Source organism: Falco naumanni, chromosome 7, assembly GCF_017639655.2.
Source record: "Falco naumanni isolate bFalNau1 chromosome 7, bFalNau1.pat, whole genome shotgun sequence".
Lineage (NCBI taxonomy): Eukaryota > Metazoa > Chordata > Aves > Falconiformes > Falconidae > Falco > Falco naumanni.
Genome location: NC_054060.1, coordinates 12,251,183 through 12,271,334, shown reverse-complemented (window position 1 = coordinate 12,271,334; position 20,152 = coordinate 12,251,183). Strand labels below are relative to the sequence as shown.

The 20,152-nt window shown below is 46.2% G+C and overlaps 1 protein-coding gene across 1 annotated transcript; it reads right to left on the bottom strand.

The window, feature by feature from the left end:
- Positions 1 to 510: 510 nt before the first annotated feature.
- Positions 511 to 19,196, bottom strand: MINAR1 (membrane integral NOTCH2 associated receptor 1). The gene is made up of 4 exons (XM_040602099.1): positions 19,017 to 19,196; positions 10,073 to 12,417; positions 8,334 to 8,588; positions 511 to 4,514 (listed from the first exon to the last, which is right to left on the bottom strand). The coding sequence occupies exons 2-4, from the start codon at positions 12,368 to 12,370 to the stop codon at positions 4,317 to 4,319; spliced, it is 2,751 nt and encodes a 916-aa protein (XP_040458033.1). The 5' UTR covers positions 12,371 to 12,417; positions 19,017 to 19,196; the 3' UTR covers positions 511 to 4,316.
- Between the last annotated feature and the right edge of the window lie 956 nt (positions 19,197 to 20,152).

Here is a 20,152-nt window from a genome sequence, read left to right as displayed (position 1 = left end):
TTTTAAGACAAACTGGTTTTACAATTAACAAGTCAAAAGCAGCAAATTAAATTGATATAGAAAACCTAAGCAAACTGATTCCCTGTTGATAGGTGACTATAAATAGTTATCTATAGTACTGACTTAAAAGGGACAGTGGCTGTATAAACATGTAAGTGAAACATATCAAAATATTAGTTGTGACCTTATTAAAACTGTTGATACGGCAAAACCCAGTCATGAAATAACCTATAAAATGAAATATTATGATTAGTGTCAAGAGCTAATCTCCCAGAAGCCCAAAGAATGTAACGCAAAGGAGCTTTTAAAAGAAACCCAACAAACTCATTTTTCATTATCTTCTGCCATCTTATTATTTCACAAGTGAGAAATCCATTAGCAATTCTGCCAAGAACTAAGACAGGCTGCTTAGTTATCTAACACCGAGACACTCGCATCCCGTGGCTATCTTGATGTCCCTGGGAAAAAAAAAAAAAAAAAAAAAAAAAGGAAAAGCAATGAAGTAATAAATTATTATAACTGTTCCATTAAAACTTAGGACTCTGTAATTTTCAAGTTTATTTGGTATTATATTTAAATGAACCAAAAGGCAACATTGTACAGTAACTTTATAAAATAAAATTATTACATAGTACATTAAAGAAAGCCCCATTAAAAAAAAAATCCTAAAAAGTCATTTGGGGACAGATCCTGTTCTTGCTCATCTGCACACATGATTTATTGAGCTCATTTCAAGCAGCACTCTTGTTTTAGGAAAAGCAAATGGGATTTGCCCCCAAAATGGAGTATCTTTTTTATAATTCTTGCAGTTTCATTTTATCATGTGTAATATATCAAGTTTATAAGGCATAAATACGAAAAACAGTTCAATATGCTCATCATTATTTTAATTAAGTAATACAATCTAGGACACTTTTTTCAATCACACCAAGGATTACAATGTACCTATAGCTTTAATTTGTTTAATTTTTTTTTATACAAAAGTCTATCATATAGTATACAGTATATTCTAGTTGGTAACTGGTTCACAAGGTTGATCACAATATTCTCGCAGGTTAATATTGTCAGGATTTCACCTAGCTTGTATACTCTGCGCAGAAGAGTCTCTCCTGCCCAGACTGCTCTCCTGCAGCAGCAGCATCCCACCACTCCATCTCCTTACCTATTTTAACTGAAAAGAGTTCTGTGCCAGATGCAAAACCCACTGGGAATGGCTAGGGATGCGCATCCCGGTGGTGCCGAGGAGCTGCAGAGGAGACAGCAAGGCAGCAGCTCCTGGAGGTATTTGCAGAGGGGGAAGGCAGGGATACGGGCTCTGCTTTCCCCGCTCCCCTCGGGCTCCTGGCACCATGGAGATGATCCCAGAGATTGCAGGAGCCAAATGAAGCCCCAAGAGGGAGATCCATGACAAACCACAGTCTGGCGTGTAGCAAAACCACTGCCCCAATAACGATGGGTGCCAGTGGCAGCTTGTGCAAAGTAAGGATGGGCAAAAGCACCTTGATAAATTAGGAGTTGCATGGATGCTTGGGATGCTGAGTGCTTGGGTTGGGCCAGCTCCATGTCACCCACAGCACCAAAACCTGCCAAATCCTCCTCAGGATTTTGGGCATCTCTAATGCAAGGATTCACCCGGTGCCAGCTGGATGAGTCTTGCACAGACAAAAAAAAAAAAAAAATATTCCTGCACAGACAAAACAGGGGTTCTTACATCTCTTCTAACGCATCAGTGCAAGCACAGCCCCAGCCCGCCCCTGTGATCAATAACACCTCCTGCACCCTTCTCACATCTCCGCTGAGATATTGTCTAAAATCAGATTACTGAGATGCGATGGAGGCAGTGCTGCTGATGTCGGGCTGAGGGCAGCAGGGTCAGCCCACTCAGGCTAGCAGAGGGGGACTGGTGAATCTGGGGGGGGGGGGGGGGGGGGGGGGGTGTAAGTCTGCCCCATGTCCATCCCATACTCACCCTGCCCCTCCAAGGGACTTGTCACTGCCAGCGTGGGCAGGCAGGGGACTGACTGTGCCACCACAGGGCCACGCTGCTCTTTCCAGCAGCACCTGGTGCTTGCTATCACCAAGCCAAGGAGGGGTGTAAAAGGGCTTTCTGACATTACCCGGAACCAGGAATGGTTTTTTTTTTCACATATACAATCAACTTAAATTGTGCATAAAGTAAACTGCAGAGCAATGCCCTCCAGAGTGTATTCACATGTCTAATATTAGATATCTTGCTGGCAGCTCTGAATCGTCCCTGGAGGTTTCTCTACCTGTCTATATTTACTACATACGGATCCTGAGCTCCTAAACTCAGGTACTCTGAATCACACCATAACCAAAGGCAGCTTAAAATAGACAGTGTGAATTGCTCCCTCCCCACTGTGACTCCATCCTGCAGCATCTGGGAGGAAAGAGAAATAATCTTGGTATTAGGTATGGGCCAAAGCTACAGAATTTGGATCAGGATTCAGGCCAGGCAGGTGCAGATTTTGGTCTAGGGGCTTATCCTTGTTCTGTATTTGCTGATGGAACACCTGACCCTGTGCTTACAACTTGTTTTTCTGATAGATCAACAGTCCCAGGGATCATCTATCCCTAAATAAAATACAGCACACAAGCAGTGTGTAAACAGCTCTCCAGCTGCAGGAAAGAACTGACATACATCTAAAGTCACAACAAAGCCTTCGCCTCCCACACGCTCTTTCCCCACTACTTTTTTTAAACCACCCAGAAACAAACAGCAAGTGCGGCACATCCCAGAGAGCCGGAGGAATGAGCATCTGATGCTTTCCTAGCTGCTGTGTCATCATGTAGGGAGGCTGCTTCTGAGGAAACCAAATTACCCTACATAAAGAGCATTCACTAACAGAATCTCCTTTCCCTTAGAGGACCAGCAAGATCACATTATTTCCTGAATGACTTTTTTTTTATTATTTAAACTTTTTTTTTTTTAACTTTTTTTGTTTTTTTAGATCTATACTTGACAGAAGAGTAATACTGTCTGGGTATTTGCTTTCTCTAACCATGGCAGGTAATCTCTGTTATAGCTTGAGAATTCCTTTGAACCTGCTATTTGCATTTGGGATAAAGCATCAAATGGACATTTCCCATGGGACACAGACTGCTTGCTGTCCAGTAGAGTCAACTATAATTCTTAAGTACATCAGCAAGAGGGAAGCAAAAGGTCTCCCCATGCTGAATGCATTGCATTAACAGCAAGTTTCCACTAGTGTTGAAAAATTGTGCCCTTAATATAATGCTCAGTACCCACCAGCCCTGCAGAGTGAGGAACACTCTGAACTGTATAGAAAGCTTGCGGGAAAAAAAACCTCCATTAGTACCCATTATGCTGTGATTTATGTTATGGGCTTAAAATAACAAAATTAAACAGTTCTATTTAAGCTGCAGTCTAAAAAAAGGCACAAAGACTTTGTGAAAAAAAAAAATAATAACTGTTCAGATTACATTTCCAAGAACTTTAAGAGCGTTGCTTTGATTTGCCAGCTTTACTTGCTGGCAGGAGTGAAACTGAGACAATTTCACTGTCTGCGGAGGTAAAGAATACCCTTTTGGCAAGGCAAGTTTGCCAGCTTTATCCAAATGTTGTTCAACAGAAGCAACTAAAACCTCTTGTGATTGCTTTAAAACATAATCTTTTTGGTCTGCAGCACATTGCACTTATCTAAGTACTCAGTGATGATAATGGGTCTTAGGGCAAGACCAAATACAAAGAGCACTTTTTAATCTGAACATAGAAATGAACTCTGTTCATGGCTACACAGTCTGCTTTCAATCAAATGGTTATGAAATACATAAATACTATAAAAAAATACAATACATTCAAAGTTTTCTACATTGTAGAGAGCTTTAAGACTTTTCCTAGCTCCCCAGTGTAATGCATATAGAACATTCCCTTCTATACAGTGCTACCTCCATGTACCCATACCTCTGTTAAATGCAACATAGCTCAGACAACCTTCCTCTTTTGCCTGGATTCTCATCAGTCTCTGGTTCTGTAAAACATAGTTTCTTTAGGAAAAAAAAATTGCACTTTTAAAAATGCATAAAAATTGAACCAAGTTCCCATTAACTCCACCTCACAGTCTGTTATTTAAAATAATACTTTTTTTAAAAAAAAAAAAAAAAAAGTGTCTCTAGTTGTTTTGTGTTTTGCCTACATTTACAGCATTCTCCATCAGGTTATCCTCAGAACATTCTTCCTTAGCAAATCCCTTACAGTTTTGCCACCAGACGTTTGAAACACAGCATGAGCTATCTGAGATACACGCGGCCGGGAGTCACGGGTCTCCGCAGGTTCAGGATTTCATTGTACAAATGGGAACTACAATGACCAGAATAACCGTACAAGCTGCTGCTGCTATCAGGGCAGCTATCTTGCAAACCTTTGCTCTTCTGAACTCGGCTTCTTTGCGTTTTAATAAGGAATCATAGCCAGGAGTATAAATGTCTTCCATCCAGTACTCTAAGTTGTTTGGGTTTAAAGATTCTTGAGTCTAAAAATTAAAAGGAAACAGTTGTTAATTGTCTGGGATCTGTCATTAAGAAAATAAATAAAGCAAGCAGATATGCCTGAAGGCCTCCCAACTGCATCTGGCTCTGCTGTCAGGATAAATTGCCACTTCTCACATCCTTTCAACTCTTGGTCCCAGTTCCATAAGGCTAACAAAAGTGGCAACAAAATACAACAAAAATTAAACTCCTGCAATGTTATAATTCTGTTGCAAAATCCCTCACATACCTCTGATTTGCTGGAAACTTCATCATCTTGGATGGCATTTAAATAAAACCTCTTTAATCTGCTAGAGAGCAGAGATGACAGCAACTAACGGTCTGTTACTGCTTTTTAAATTATTAAAGCCCAGCTGATGGGAAGGGTTCTTACCACACACTCCTCATGCACTACATCTTATAAATCTAACCCTAATTTTGCTGCCATAACTTGCTTGCAGGGTGCGATTGCCCAGCTCCGGCCCCCAGCACCCAGCCCCTCTGGACAGGTGATCTGCAGACCCCCACCAGAAGGGCAATGCCTGGGGGCAGCGGCCCTGGCCCTTCACGCCAGCGGGAATGCACAGCCACAGGCAGCAGGTGCTGAGCACCCCGCACAGGCAGGTTGCAAGCGGATGTCCACGAAATCACCCAGGACAGAACGATCCTCAGATCTGGGCTCTCCTTCCAGCTCCATCTTCTGAAAGTCATCTGAATGCATGAGACTGTCTCAGTTTTAGGGGCAAGAGGAGAAAGGGAACTGGACACCTGGTTTAATATTTGCTACCACACATTCTTCTGGACCATCTCCACAGATGAGACCATTTAACCCCAATGGCACAATCTGTATTTCCACAGGAGGAAATACTCTGCTTGTTGCCAAAGTCTGAGTGTCTCCAGGTTGCAGGTGATTTCAAAAAACATGCTTAAGAAATGGACAACTTTGCCCTCATTTCACACAGGTGAGCAAAACAAAACAAAAAAACTTAAGGGAATGTGAATTGGTCACAGAATGAAAGCCAACCACCTGAATGTTTTTGTTTTGGGGCTTTTTTTATCTTTTAGTTTTTTCTTCCTAAGATTTTGAAACCTCTTCAAGCTTTGCATTTCCACTTTGCCTGGTTTTTTCCCTTCATCCTTTCTATTAGGGAAAATGGGGGGAAATAAAAAACTAGGCATTATATTGCACTTACCAGCAGAAAGGAATCAAGTAAAAAGAACATTCTGAAAAATGACAGCTTTTTCTCAAAGCTGCCTCCTGTGTCTGGGGCTCCAAAAGACCATTTATTTAAAAAAAAAAAAAAAAAAAAAAGAAAAAAAAATCCACGTACAATGTTCCAGTAAGTATACTCTAACACACACCATTTCTGTGCTCCTAACGGACCTGATCCAAAGCTTGTTGGACTCCGCACAAAGAAACTCCAGCTGACTTGAGAGGGATTTGGGTAAGCCTTTAATTGGCTAATTCAGATTTTGTGACCATGAGCTACTGGCTGAAACCTTGCTTTGCCTGAAAGCAGCATTTGCTTCACGTACAGAACTACTACAGGGAGTGATATTATAGCTACCCCAGAAACAAACAAGTAAAATTAAGCAATGGTTTTATCATTGTTTAACAGAGAGGTCTACAATAGCACTAGTATGCTGAAACAGTCTGAGATTGTACCGTTCGGGCTCTGAATGACCTGTCCCAGCTTTCTAAAAACAATCAGCAACATCGTCTCCAGAGGCATCCGAAAATGGCCTGACAATGCTTCATCCCAGTGGATCATCATACACAGAGCAAAGCAGTGACACCTCACACAGACCCCACACCTGGGACAAACTTTGGCCTGACTGGCTTTGCAGTTTCTCTTTTTGAAGAAAAAACCAGCAGACTTGTCAAGTTCCAGGAGAAATTTTCAATAAATAAAGGTAGAAAAACCCCAAAGATAGCCATGCTATGCTTCAAGGAAATTACACTTTTGGACCTCTCTGCCTTGGTATTGACCTTTTAACTACTTCAGAAGGAAGATACATTATTAAAAAGGCCCATTACTGTTAATCAGCTTCCTTTCCCATTTCGTTGCCATATGTAGGAATGTTCATTAAAGCGTAATGTATTTACTTTCAGTTCTAATAAACTTAATCACTGGGAAAAAAAACCCCACTCATCAGTCTGTGTCTATTTTTTAAGTTTGTCAGTAAGCTCTATTATAAAGTCTAGACATGGGCTTTGTGGAGTAGCTGCAATTCTGGCAGTCCTTTTGGAGGCAGAGAATCAAACCAGTAAAGTTTTATCACCTTTATCCTAAAGATAAATGATGGCAATAAGCCGATTTCTCTGGTTTGCTCACAGTCGCACAGAGCTGCTTACGGGGAACGAAACAGCCCTACGAGGAGCAGATGGAGAACACTTCTCCCAGGGGAGCTTTGCTCCCAAATATCACCTCCGTTGCTGCCTCTGCGCAGCAGGTAAGGGATGCTTTGTGACTGCCTGCTGCAGAGGAACCCCTTTCAGCCTTTTCCTACTCTGGCACAGAGTCTGCAATGCCAGTGTTAGGAATTCAGTAAGCCCTTTAACGCTGATGTGAAGCAGCAGGTCTCGGGCTCCTGCACACCACCTTCCCTGGCAGACAAGCTCTGGAGACAAGCAGACTGTTGGCTGGGGTAGGGTTGCACTAAGCAGACCGCTGGTCACAGAGCCAGGCTAGTGCCATGCTGATGCGCCCCGAGCTGTAGGTCTGTGTACCCCAACTGCTGCCGAGCCTGTAGCGAGCTGAGACAGCTTGCTGTGCTCTGGGGCACGCATCCACATGCAAGGAGCCAAAAACGCCTGTGGGCAGCACCAGTCCCCCGACTGATTCAGCATGCTGCTGGATAAATGCATGTAAATGATACACAGAGATCTGCACATCAGTGTGGATTTCATTATGTGGTGCGTTTTGGGTTTCATGACCAAATACTGCAACATTTGTTTGGTCTTTACACGTTTTGGATGTCACTTTTCATGCTTCCTCTTTAAACCTGTACTCAGACATCTTCCTTCCCAGAAGATATCTTGTGTTTATCAGGCTAGACATGCATCCAACATGGCACAGAGTATCCAACACGGGCACTCAGTCCCGGGTCCAGGCAGCCCATTATATATCAGGATTGTGATTTCAAATACACTACACTTTGGGAAAATTTAAATCAAATTTTGAATTTGTCTCCCAGCAACTTCCTCTGCTCTGCTTGTTGCAGAAGAACCTGCTCCCTTCCAAGCTGGACTAAAATGCAAACGAGACATGCCCATTAGCTGATCTGCTCTTCACATGATGTTGGTTTCCAACAGCCACTTCAAAGCTGCAACAGTGATGTGTTTCAAAAACAGTCATGGTATTGAATGCCATCTACAAGTATTTTGTGTCTCATGTTCCTAGCAACATGGAAAAAGACCTAACACTTAAATTCTCTATGAATAATTCAGGCAGAACAAGGATAGAAGAGAAAGCAGCAATGCCAGCTCCTGCACCATTCTGCCTTGCTGCAGTTTGGGACTGGTTCAACTCTGCATCCCTTTATCCCTCAACTCTTCTTTAGAGCTACCAACACCATGAAAGCTTAGCAGACATCTCTCCATTGCAGAATAAGCTGGGAGCACCAACCTGTCAAGGATCACCATTCAGCAATTAAACATCCACATTCTTCTTTGTCCCTGGCCAGGATGGATAGGGATCAGCAAGATTAGAGGCTCAACGCTGCATAGCTCCTTCCTGAGCTATCCAAATCCCTTCTTAAACACATATTCTGGCAACATCCATTTGCAATCAAGCCATTCACATTAAACAAATGGGACTCACTTGTAGATCCAATGCTGCAATCTTGCCTTTATCCCCTGAATTCCTTGTATATTCCTCTATGGTCCATGATGGCTGGGCGCGTTTCACTTCAGCCAGCTCTGTCAACCTCATGTCTGTGTAGAGCGGGTTGCTTTTCATGTGTGACTTGAGTGATGCGGGGTAGGGATGAGGACTAAAGACTTGCTCAATCAAGAAAGCATCTTTTGGCTGTTTAGAGAGTCTATGTGGCTGTGGGATTTCATATTGCCTGTCTGCCTGCAATAGGGTTCAAAAGAATTTGAGAGAAGAAACAGGACTATGAGGGGGTTAAACACAAAGGACAGAGATATTCCTTTCAGAATCACCATTTTATTAAAAAAGTACCACCTAGGACAAAAGTTTTGGATGGCCTTAATCCATTTGCCCACCTCCTCACAACCAGACCAAAGAGGTATTTTACAGCTCATGTTCACTATAATATGAACACAAAGCTGATGCAGCAGAAGAAATTTAGGTTTTGTACTGTTTACAGATTATAAAACAATCCTGAAAACGGCCCTGGCATCCAGAGAAGTCTAGCTGATCTGATCTGGAAAAGCTGAGACATCCATGCACACTTCTAGTTTTCTGTTTCCAGATCAATCTTAACATGAAGAAGTCTTGAGGAAAGGCCCCATGCAGCACGCCCTTGACACCATACCATCCGTGGTACCCATCCAGTGCCAGCCATGGCCTGCTGCAGGAGTGAGGACTTGCAAAGTCACCGTCTCATCCTGGGCAGTTCAGTTTACAGAAAAGCCAAGGTTTGGGCTTACTAAGGGTAACCTTCTTCCTCTTCTGCAACCTACTAACAACCCACGGTTTATAGTTTCGTGTTTACCCAGCTACACTTATTTCCACCAAACTTCTTCCTCTCCTTTCTCAACCCTTCTCTGCCCTCATTCCCCATCATAAGGACAGCACGCCCATCATGTGGTCCTGATTGACAAGAGAGCTGAAGGACCCCCAACCCTCTCCACTGTCCATGAAACAGAAACAACTGCCCACACCATGCACAGTTTCAACTGAGCAACAACCAGAGCCCAGCACAAGGATGGCCACAGTAGCTATGGGGTCTGTGAAGACAGTGGTGGGCAGCTGTTAGGAGGGATGGGCAGTTTTTCTGACCAACCGAAACGAGCCCACAGCTATGCTGCATTTCCACAATGGGAGGCTTAAGACTCATTTAAATGACCGTGAAAGTCAGATATAGAGAACATTACTACAGTTAGAGTCTCACGGTACACGTACAAGGACTCTTTTCTTGAGGGATTTGAATCCATGAATCTATTTGGTTGGCTTTTAAATATGCACATACTTCTCTGATAAAAGCCGTCACAATGCAATTTCAAAGTATCCCTTCTAAAACAACCACTAGAGAATTTCAATTTTCCCCACAACCTTTTCACCAAGTTAATTACCCAGCCCCCTTACACAGCCATTGATGATGAAGAATACCACCACCCTCCAAAGACGTCACTCACATGACCCCCCCACCCCCTTTTCAAAAGAGCAAAGCTTTTAGAGAACAATGTGACCATATTACAGCTACCAAGCCAGAACGTACAGGTACAAAATCGCTCAATTATGATAACAATAAAGACAAGCATAATATGGCAGGGCAAAATGTTGTCATACCCTGAGGCTTGTGATGACTATGGAAGACATTCATAACTAGATTATTTTTAAGTGCTTATTATGTGAGTTAAAGTTGAAATTACCTCTTTAGATTTCCTGTGCCAGTCCTTATTTTCTCCTCCATCTCTCTCTTTCATCTCCTCTTCTGTAATGCCAACTTGGTTGGTGTAAGTAATAGCTCTCCAGTCTCGGGGAGAGTTTGAAATACTTGCTATTTTGGATTCAGTTGCACTGTTTTCCTCTGTTAATGATCTCGATGACCTCCTAGTAAACAAACTTTTTTTTAAGGCTTTTACCCGAAGACTCTCACTATTACTTCCACTGGCATCCGAACAGCACCATTCTGGATTATTCTCCAATTTGCCTCCATGAGGAGTATTGTGGCACTGAAATATCTGTGGGGAGTTACTCTCATCTGATGCAGCCTCACTCGTCAACGAATTGAGATCTATTTGTACACTGACCTTCTCTGGCTGCTGAATTTTTTGATCCAACTTGCTTAATTTTCCCAGGACTTGGGAGATTTCTTCTCGGACGCCTGAGAGAGATTCCAGTTTCTTTTCTATTTCACCAATCCTCAAAACTAATTTGCAGACACTCGTTTTTAGTTCATCATCTGTGTTGCTGATATCTGCCCGGACCACTTTATCCAATTTGTTACAGGCATTCCCGTTGGAGATTTTAGTCAAATTGTGCTCAGGTGAGCTCTCACAGTCTGATTTATGCACCTGAGACAAGGAACCAGTGCTGTTGTAGCACGAAGACTGCATCACTCCTGTGGACCCACTGATACTCATGTCATCCAAAAACCGAAAAATGTCACTGATGTCATCACTCACAATTTCGGAGTCATCATCTGACTGCTTGAGAGAGTGCCGCTCTCCATACTTGGCCTGGCCCGCCGCACACAAATCCTTGCACTTCTTGTGGTCCAGACCTTGCTGCTCTGTTTGTGTCCCAACACTCGTGGTCCTGTCGATGCTTAAGATCTGAACAGAAGTACAATTGATACTTTTATCCTTAAACTTTTTGACTGGCTCGTGTTTCTCCACATCTAGAATGGAAGGGATTTCCTTGGGTTTATGCCCATTTGGTTTCACAGCATAGTTTGCTTGCATAATTGGTTGCTGCTCCTTCGTGTTCAGGTAGGACTGATGCCTGTCAGCTGAAGGGAAGCTTGGAGATGGATTGTTTGAACTCTGGTATCGTGGCTTCTCTTCAGACTGCTTCCTATTAAAAAATGACCGTTCAAAGTCAGGTACCTCCTCAGTATTTAAACTCCAGCTTTTAGCTGGCCAGGCAGTTTGCTTGGCTGGCTTTCCAGTCCACTTTTTGGTGTCCTGGGGCCCGAGAATGGTAGTTGGGCCAAAATACGTTGAAGCTTGAAGATCATCTAAACTTTCATGCTTCACTCGTCTTTTGTCTGGTATAGGAGAATAAACTGGATTCAAGTACTGGCTGCTGTATGGCATTTCAAAGCTGTGGTTGAAGAAAGCCTGCTTAGAGCTTTCTTTCCTGTTCTGAGGCTCTCTGTGTCCATCTTCTGACTTTTTGTTAGACGGTATTAAGTTGGGAGATATTGTAATCAGATTATGAAAATCTTCTTTGAATATATTTCTTTTCTGGACACATGACTGCATCACGAACGGCTCCTCATTCGAAATGAAAGTTTCTTTTATGCCTGCACTTATAGGCAAGGAGTCCTGGTCTGAAATAGATTCATTTTCAATGTTCATGGGGAAGTACGTACTCTGCATCTCACATGGTGGAGACGTGGCGATGGAGTAGGATGCCAACGCCTGCAGCCTGTCCAGAGAAGCAGCCCGACCCTTCATCTCCTTATTAACCCCCAGTAAAAAGTTGGGTTCTGATGAGGGGACAAACTGTTGGCAGTCTTTGCAGTCCATCTTTCTGCATTTTGAAGACCTTCTAACTGGAAAGCCCCGATTGAATTCCTGGTCATTCAGCTCGCAGTTGGGCACGCAGTCTGCCAAATTGCAGATTTCCGTGTCAGATCTACAGGACTCAAAGGATTCTTTCTTCTTCACTTTCTGCCTTGCAACTGGAAGTTTCTCCTTGGCCACTCCCCCATTCATTTGTATGAGGTTGAATATTGTTACTATATCTGCTGCAACCATGATTTTCTTTGATTGCTGATTGTTTACAGTGCATCTCATTTTGTCTTTGAACAAAGTTGCTGGGAAATTAGGATCCAGGCAAGCAGTGTAAAACAGCACACTTCTGAGCTTCGCCAACTGGGATAAATCAAACCTTGCACATAGGGACTTGCAGAGGTCCTGGTAAGAAACAGTATTCTGCTTTGTGTCCAGCTCCTCCAAGATCTTCACCAGGAAGAGCGAGGAATCCTGGTTGGACTCCATGCCTCTAAGCGTATTTTGTGGTTTAGTCTGGGAACTGCGTTCCACTTCTACAGCAACACACAACAGCAAACAAAAAAAGATTCTAAGTCACCCACAGATAATATCCAGAACCTTGTAATTCAGCCACAGATGGGACCTGACTCCCTAGCCATGCATTCGAGGGCTTGCCTGTACAACCCATCATTGTATTTCTGGACTCCAGGCGGTAATCCTAGCATCGATGAAATCAATACTTAAATGGAATCAGGATTTCATCCAAGGAGGCTCATTTATGTCAGCGTCTACTAAAGTGAGCAAGTGAATAAACAGCAGAAGCTTTGGAGGGGCTGCACTGATGGCAGATATACAGTCCCAGCCTGCTTGCTACAGGGCTTTTACAGAATTTCTTACCAACAGGCAAGAGGTTGAAAGTACACACACGTCAAATTGTTTGATAATAATTCTAGGCCTAGACTAACCAGAGATGATCTAGCACACCATGACAACCCCAGCTGTTTTCATATCTGACTGCAAATGGCTCTCAGGAAGATTCTTCTGACAATAAACTTCTGACATGCTTTCAGAAGTTATTTGAGCACATAAGTACCATCTTGCTTATTTTAAAACATTATTTTCTCCTCTGCTCTACCATGACACTATTTCCAGAAATATCTTTTCTTAAATTTATGATTCAGTAATGAAAAAGCTGCCTGATCCCATGTGAAAAATCTGTGAGCCCCATTTCAGCTATAAAGTGCAACATTTAGAAAAGAACAGAAAGAGTTAAAAAATTTCCCACTGAACCTTGAAACCAATCCGGCAGATGCTAGAGGGCTAGCTGCCAATCAGGGTAGCTTTGAAGACTGAGAAATATCAAGGACAGAGAACATCCTCTTCAGGGATGCGCTCCCAGAGAAACCCAGGAAGCGCAGCTCCATTCACCAGCCCAAAATGATAGGGCAGAGGTGGAGAGCAAAGGCTGCACATTTATGTGGATAACAAGAATAGCTCGGACAAGCACAGCTAATGCTAGCAAACATCTTGGGAAGGATATAAACCCCTGCACTTCCAGAGCTGAAACCAACCTCTAGGTATTACGGATTAGGAAAGGATGTTGATGGGGGGCAATTTATTTTTCATCTGCCTACTGTGAATATCCTTGTTGGTGTCTCTGTTGTTGGCTACTAGAAGAGACAGAGCATGGGATGATGCAGCCTGCCAATTCCTATGTTCGCTCACTTTGTCTTTGTTATTCTTACTGATAGGAATGACAAAAATATTTTCCCTTCCCCAAAAAGGTATGGTATCTTCCCCATTCACTGCCACCCTTAGATAACCCCTGGAACTAGTCTCTCCATCTTCATCAAATGCAGAATATCCACCCAAATGGCAAAGCGCAAGAGTCAGGCTTCCAAGGTTTCTTATGACTCATTTAAAACATCACCTCCCAGCCAAAAACCCAGGACTTCTGAGCACTGCTGCAAGAATACAGGGCTCCTGTTCCCCTGCTTGTAGCCTTTCACCTTGCCCTGATATCACATGCTGGTGATCACTATCTGTGTCAGAAGCCAGCGTACATCAGCTTTCATAGGAAATGCCACAGCAGCATCTTCAGGAGGTGAAAAAACCACTGGGTTGCCCATAAGAATATGAAACAAACCTCCATGCGGACTTGGCTGTTTATTTAAGTAGCATCTTTCCACTGCGTATGATCAGAAGTTGAGCAGCAGCAATGTGAATGTATGTCTGTGATTGTAAACACAACTCTCAGAAACCAAAGGCTACAGGGATTTTTCAACACCTTCGCTGTATGCATGTTTGCTTTTAAAGCTCCTCTGTTGTGCATAGCAGCACAACTCTCCTGCAAACTGACAAAAGAGAAAAAATGTTATATATTGCTCAGTGCTTGGCTCCAGAAAGTAATACTAAAAGCCGGAGGAGGATACTTGTATCCTTTTCTATCAACAGTGTGTGCCCAGAGGAACAGCCTTTTTAACAGCCTGCCTTTGTATTGCTCTGACATGTCAACGTTACACAATGAAGCTCCCAAGCTAGGTCCAAACTGTCCTGCCTGCCACCAAAGCCACCAAGCACTCCCAGAGTAAACTTCGTATGTGGGGCTCAGAGGCTTTCCCAGATGCCAGGGGACTGGCACTGCAAGTCAATTTTTTACATGTTATAAATCTGCCATTTGGGGCCTGAGTGGAAATCTGTCTTTTTGTTGCCTCCAGGCTGAATATCAGCAAAAGCAACTATCTTCTCCCATTTGTAACTCGGCAGCTCCCTGCAAAACCCTCACCTGGACATGCATCTTCACAGCCTGATATACGCTCTGTGCTGTCCGCACCCACCTGCCAGCACCCTGCTTTCTCCCCACTCACACTCCTGCTAAAATATGCAAGTAGTCAGTTTGCAATAACATATTTCTTAAAACTGTCAACCCATTTTGTTCCCTACCATTCTGCCTTTACTCTCTCATCCCAATGAGGATATCCTAGGTACAGTTTCTTGAACTTTTTTGTTTTGTACCAAGCCATTCTTAGCATACCCTTCCCATCAGAGGTTTTAACTTCAATTCAGGTTGCTAAGCCCTCTGGATCTTGTAAAACTTGGGTGCAGCCTGATTTTCAAAGGTGCTGAGTGCTGACAAGTTCAGTGGAAGCCCTGCATACCCCAAAATCTTTCATTGCTTTTATGTAGCATGGACAAGGAGCCTTGGTCTGGGGACTCCAATCCATACCCAAGCAGTAAGGCAGTGGCACTGAAGCACAGATCCCAAGCAGAGGAGCCCTGCTAGACCTGGTTTAGCTCAGCGTGGGACCCTGTGGTCCCAGACCCCAGCCTGGGAGGTGGCGGTCAGCTGTACAGCAGTGAGAGGACAGGGAGGTGACAGAGGCTTTAAAACAAGGGTGACCCGGAGAGAGCTGAGCCTGCTGACGTGGGAATTTGGCCAATTTGCTCAACTGAGGCTCACCTGCGGGAGGTGGGAATTGAAAAGGCAGGTTGCAAAATCATAGGTAGACCTTGAGCTAGGAGTTAGGAAATTTTCCTCTTCACTCCTTGGCTGTTGACAAACAGCTTTCTGGTGTGAGTGCACTTTAGGTGTGAAAGGTACCTGTCTGGACATGGAAATGGGTGCTCCCTTGTGCCAGCGCATCAGAAACATTGCTAGTGGAGCATGTGACAGATTCAGGCTGTGAAGAATAGGCTGTACTACCCCATAAGGATAATATATAAGGGCCTCGAAATCTTGTTGCCTGGGTCAAGGATGTAAAAACCCGGTGCCAAGGTTTTTAGTGGCACATTAAGCTCCTCTGTCTCTTGTCAAGCCTCCTAACAGCCTGCGACAGAGACAGGTACCTCTTGGCAAGTCACCCTGGGAGCTGCCACATCCCAGGTGCCAAGCACTTGGCCATGCACCATCTCAGCTGTTATGTCCATATTCATTCATTATCTCTCAAAGCAGGACCAGAATAGACCTGGACATGGCACATAAATGCAAGGCTCCGAAATAAGCACACGAAGGCCTTTTAAAGAGGGTACAGGGTCATGAATCAGACAAAAGCAGCAAAGCAAATGAAAGCACCCACAGCAAGAACAACAGCACGGGGTCTCCTCGGATGGCCTCAATTCCACCAACGTCCTCGTGCCTTACCTTCACTACCAGCAGCCATATGCACCCTTCAAATCACCCCCAAAATTACTTTGGTCCCCAGAGACATGGAGCTAATCAGACACAGGGACAGGATCTAGCTTATTTATCTTCAGCAAGACAGCCTCTGACCAAAGGAGCCACTTAACATTTCATCTTCAATGATTTTGTTATATTAACACTGGGAGGGTCGCTTTGACTCAGCCTCCTAAGATTCAACATTGGCTGCTCTAATAGCACAATTCCACCCCAGCATGGACTTGTACAGCATCATATTGCACGGCTATCGATGGGGTCTGACTCCCTTTGCACGCAGATGAGCTCCAGGCTTACCACAAATCAATGCCGCCTTTCCCTGCACCAAGAGCAACAAACTGAGCTCTCATCTTACCATTAACCCACTGTCTCAGCCTCTGGAGGAGAAGACCAAGAATATTAAGACTGCAACCTCCATCCCTAATGGTGCTTTCTGCTGCACAAAGCGAATATACTGTTCTATTTTCTGGTGTCTTCAGGAATCAAGCCTCCGTGAGACCTGTGGTCCTCCAGACCTGAGGAACCTGCGCACTCTTTCATGCAGCTCGCTTCCCCGCAGAAATGCCAGAATGCGCTTTCCCTCCTCAGCACCTCCCAAATCAGTGCTGGGGAAGGGGGGCCCCTCACCTCCTGACTACCCTAAAAATTCACATTCACAGGAATTCATTAAATTAGCACCGCTCCTCAGTTGCCCTGGCTGCTTTCCCTTCAGCCCAAACCCTGCCCCACTGCACAGGCTAAGGGCAGCATACACTGGGGCAGATAAATCCCAGCACAGGATTCAAGAGAAAGTCCCACCACTCGAGATCCCTGAGCAGCGGCTGGGTGGCAAGGTGCCTGCGTGAGCCTGAATCATGGCCACTGGCAGACAGACCACGTTATCTTCCTCCGTTATTTCCTCCTTCATTTCCTTCCCTGTTCTTTGTGTCTCTGACATTTGCTCTCCCCATTTCCCAATATCCACAGCAGGTGCAGCTAATACACAGATGCAGTTGCTGGAGTCATTATTTCCCCTCTCCCTTTGATTTGCCAGCCGAGAGGGAAACAGCATCCTTGTTTTGCTTCCCCCCATGGTGACTAACGGGCCACCCTATAATACCATTACGTTGCGACAGACAGAGCGAGTGATCCTTGCATAAATTCCCCCAGAAAGAGCCAGCTACTTGAGCGCTGGAGAACATTAATATAGAGTCTGTGAAATGCTGGTTTACTATTAACTTGAGCTCATAAATCTTTCAGCCTGTCTTCCCAACGCCAGATACTATAAAACAAGGCAGGCGATGCACGCCTCACATGGAACACGTAACACATCGAGATGGAATTTAGTTTTTGTTTTCTCCCACACTCACAACTCCATTTCTCTGTCAAAACATTAAGAAATTTCCGATGAACGAATGGGCACCTTGAGCCTTGTCTGGCTCCCGCCGCGCACACACATGGGAGCTGGCACTTGGGCAAACAACACCCGTTTCCGCACACCTTAATCCTCCTCCTCCCCCTGCCTTCTGCCACTCATTAAAAAGAAAACTAAAAAGCGCACTTTGGAGCCCTGCCTGTACAATGGCAATCGCTTCTCTCCACCTTTCATTGAAGAGAAAAGTCCTCCTGAACATCCCAACATGGGCAGTCTCCTTCAGACTGTTCCCTCGGCTGTGTGGCAGCGGGGTGGGCTCTGGTCCCTGGGGCAGGTAGCAGATGTGTGTTGGCTCCCTGCCTCGCTGGGGTGATTTTTATTCACGGACAAACGCCTGCAGCCAGGGAGCTCACACGGCTTGTGCTCCTGCTCTCACCAGCGGCTCGCTGCCGTTCTGCCCAGGAGCAACGCATGCTTCGCACCCTCCCGGGCATCCCACCGCTAACCTCACCCACAGTTCACTGGGGGGACTGGTGGGGACGGCACTGGAAGAAGTTACTATTTTATGGCTCTCATCTTGTGCGAGCAAGCCCTGGAAAACTACGCTTTACAAACCCAGCTCTTTAACAGAGGCAGGCTCTGCTGTAAAGGGACCCTGCACAACACTTCAGCACACACAAGCACCCCACCCCCCAAGAACTGAGCAGTTTTTAAAGGCTCCCAGCGCATAAATTAACTGTGAACTTGTGGATAAAGGCAGCGTACCCTCACAGCCGTGTCAGGGCTCAAGTCAAACAAGGGTTGCCATTGATTTTTCTTGCACAATAACATTAGGCTATTTGTGTTGCTCAGTTACGCAATCCAGGTTAAGATATCTATATGATCTGGGAAAGTGCAAACAATCATTCTAAAACTGCAATAAATTACTTGAATTATTACTGCATCATACGTTCATGGTTATTCTTTGCCAACTATTGGCCCATATAAACACACACAAATTCCGTCCTTTCAACGCATTATTAGAGTGCATCCAAGTCACATTTTTCCCCAAGAAATTCTGCATAAGGAGACACCATTGCAAACACTGACAAACCAACACAAAAAGGTCTAATCGAGTTAAACCCAAGTGATTTATTCCATCAATGGGCAACCTGGATTTCTCCACAGCAAACCTCTAACAACCCCACTGCCACCGGACCTCGCTCCGGTGGGTCTGGATTCTCCGGTCCCCATCCCTCCAGGCCTCCTGCTTGGGGTTCAGGGGTCCCGGGGCCCAGGCCAGGAGTCACCCGCTTGGTCCCCTCCAGCCGTGCAGGACTGAAGCGGAGCTGCCAAAGTCACAGATAAGAGTTTCAAGATTTTTGAGTCCCCCCCTTTCCCGGGGAGCCTGACAACGAGGTGGGACCCCGGGGCACCCGGCAGGGACCACAGGGGCTGGGGGTGGGGGGGTCTCTTACCTCCCCTTACCCCACCTGCCCTAACCCGGCGGGGGGGAAGCCTGTGCTGGAGCCCCCTCCCCGGCAGCCCCGGGAGATGGGGGGCGGGGGGCGCTCCTCCTGGGCGCCCCTTTCAGCCCCCCCAGCCCTTCGCACATCCGTGCCCCGCTCCCCGCACCTGGGGCTCACCTGGGGGCTCCGCCTGCCTCTGGCCCGGGGAGCGCGGCCGTCACGGCCGGCTCTGCCGCTGCACCAGCCGCTTCCCAGCCCGGAGGAAGAGGAGGAGGAAGAGCCCGAGCCCGAAGCCCCAGCAGGATGCCATAGCGCCGGGCTGCGCTGACAAAGGCGGCAGCAGGTTGGCATGGGAGGAGGGAGAGAGGGGAGGGGAGGGGGGAGGGGGCTGCACAGGCCGAGCCTCCCTGCGCCGCCCCCCCCCCCGCGCCCGCCGCTGCGGGAGGGGCTGCCCCGGCCGGCCCCGGGCGCTGCGGCAGCGGGCGGGTTGCGCTGCCCGCAGGGACGGTGCGCGGCGGGGGGCGGCGGATCCGCGCTCCGGCCGCTGGGAATTACCATTCTCATTATCTGTGTTATTAGTGCCTGGCCAGCTGGGGCGGGGGGGGCGGCTCGGCGCGGGGTCCCGGCGGCCCCAGGAGCCCCCCCGGCGCTGCCAGCCCCGCTGGTGTGTGTGTGTGTCCCGCTCCCCAAATCCGGGCAGAGGGTGCCAGCACGCCGCAGCCTGCTGCAAAGGCGTGATTGAGGGGAGGGGGCATGCCTCTGCCCACCTGGGGACATGGCACCCCGGTGCCACCCTGTGTGCCCACCGGCCCCCGGGTGGGTGCAAGGCCGGTGATGCACCGACCTGACCCCCGTTGGCCAGCGGTACCCTACACACACACCACCCCCCCACCCCCCCGAGACCTGCGGGTCACGGTATCCGCAGGGATGGGGACCGGTGGGGTGGGTGGCCAGCGCAAGATGCTGCGTGGGGTGCCCAGTATGGGGGTCCCCAGCCCGGGCGTGCTGCGACGGACATGCCAGTCCTGCCAGGCAAGAGCTTACCTTCTGTCAGAGCACTGCTGCTTTCCTCGTTGATGGTCGGCTTACCATGCCACCCAGGAAACATTGCAGAGAGTTTTTAATAGAGGTGTTTGTTGCTGGGGGAATAAAGCAGTCAGATGTCAAAGGCTTGACTTTTCCTCTCATTAGTACTGTTTGGGAAGTGGACTATCAGCTTGTCTTTCCTAGATGAACCAATTCGAAGGGCTGTATGCACAAACACGTCATGGCCATCAGACCTCTGTGGACAAGCTGGCATAAAACTATGTGGT

Coding starts and splice junctions, on each gene's coding strand:
- MINAR1 (XM_040602099.1), bottom strand. CDS start 12,370: ATGGAGTCCAACCAGGATTCCTCGCTCTTCCTGGTGAAGATCTTGGAG. Junction 8,589..10,072: donor GGCACAGGAAATCTAAAGAG/GTAATTTCAACT, acceptor ACCCTATTGCAG/GCAGACAGGCAATATGAAAT. Junction 4,515..8,333: donor TTGCAGCATTGGATCTACAA/GTGAGTCCCATT, acceptor TTTAATTTTTAG/ACTCAAGAATCTTTAAACCC.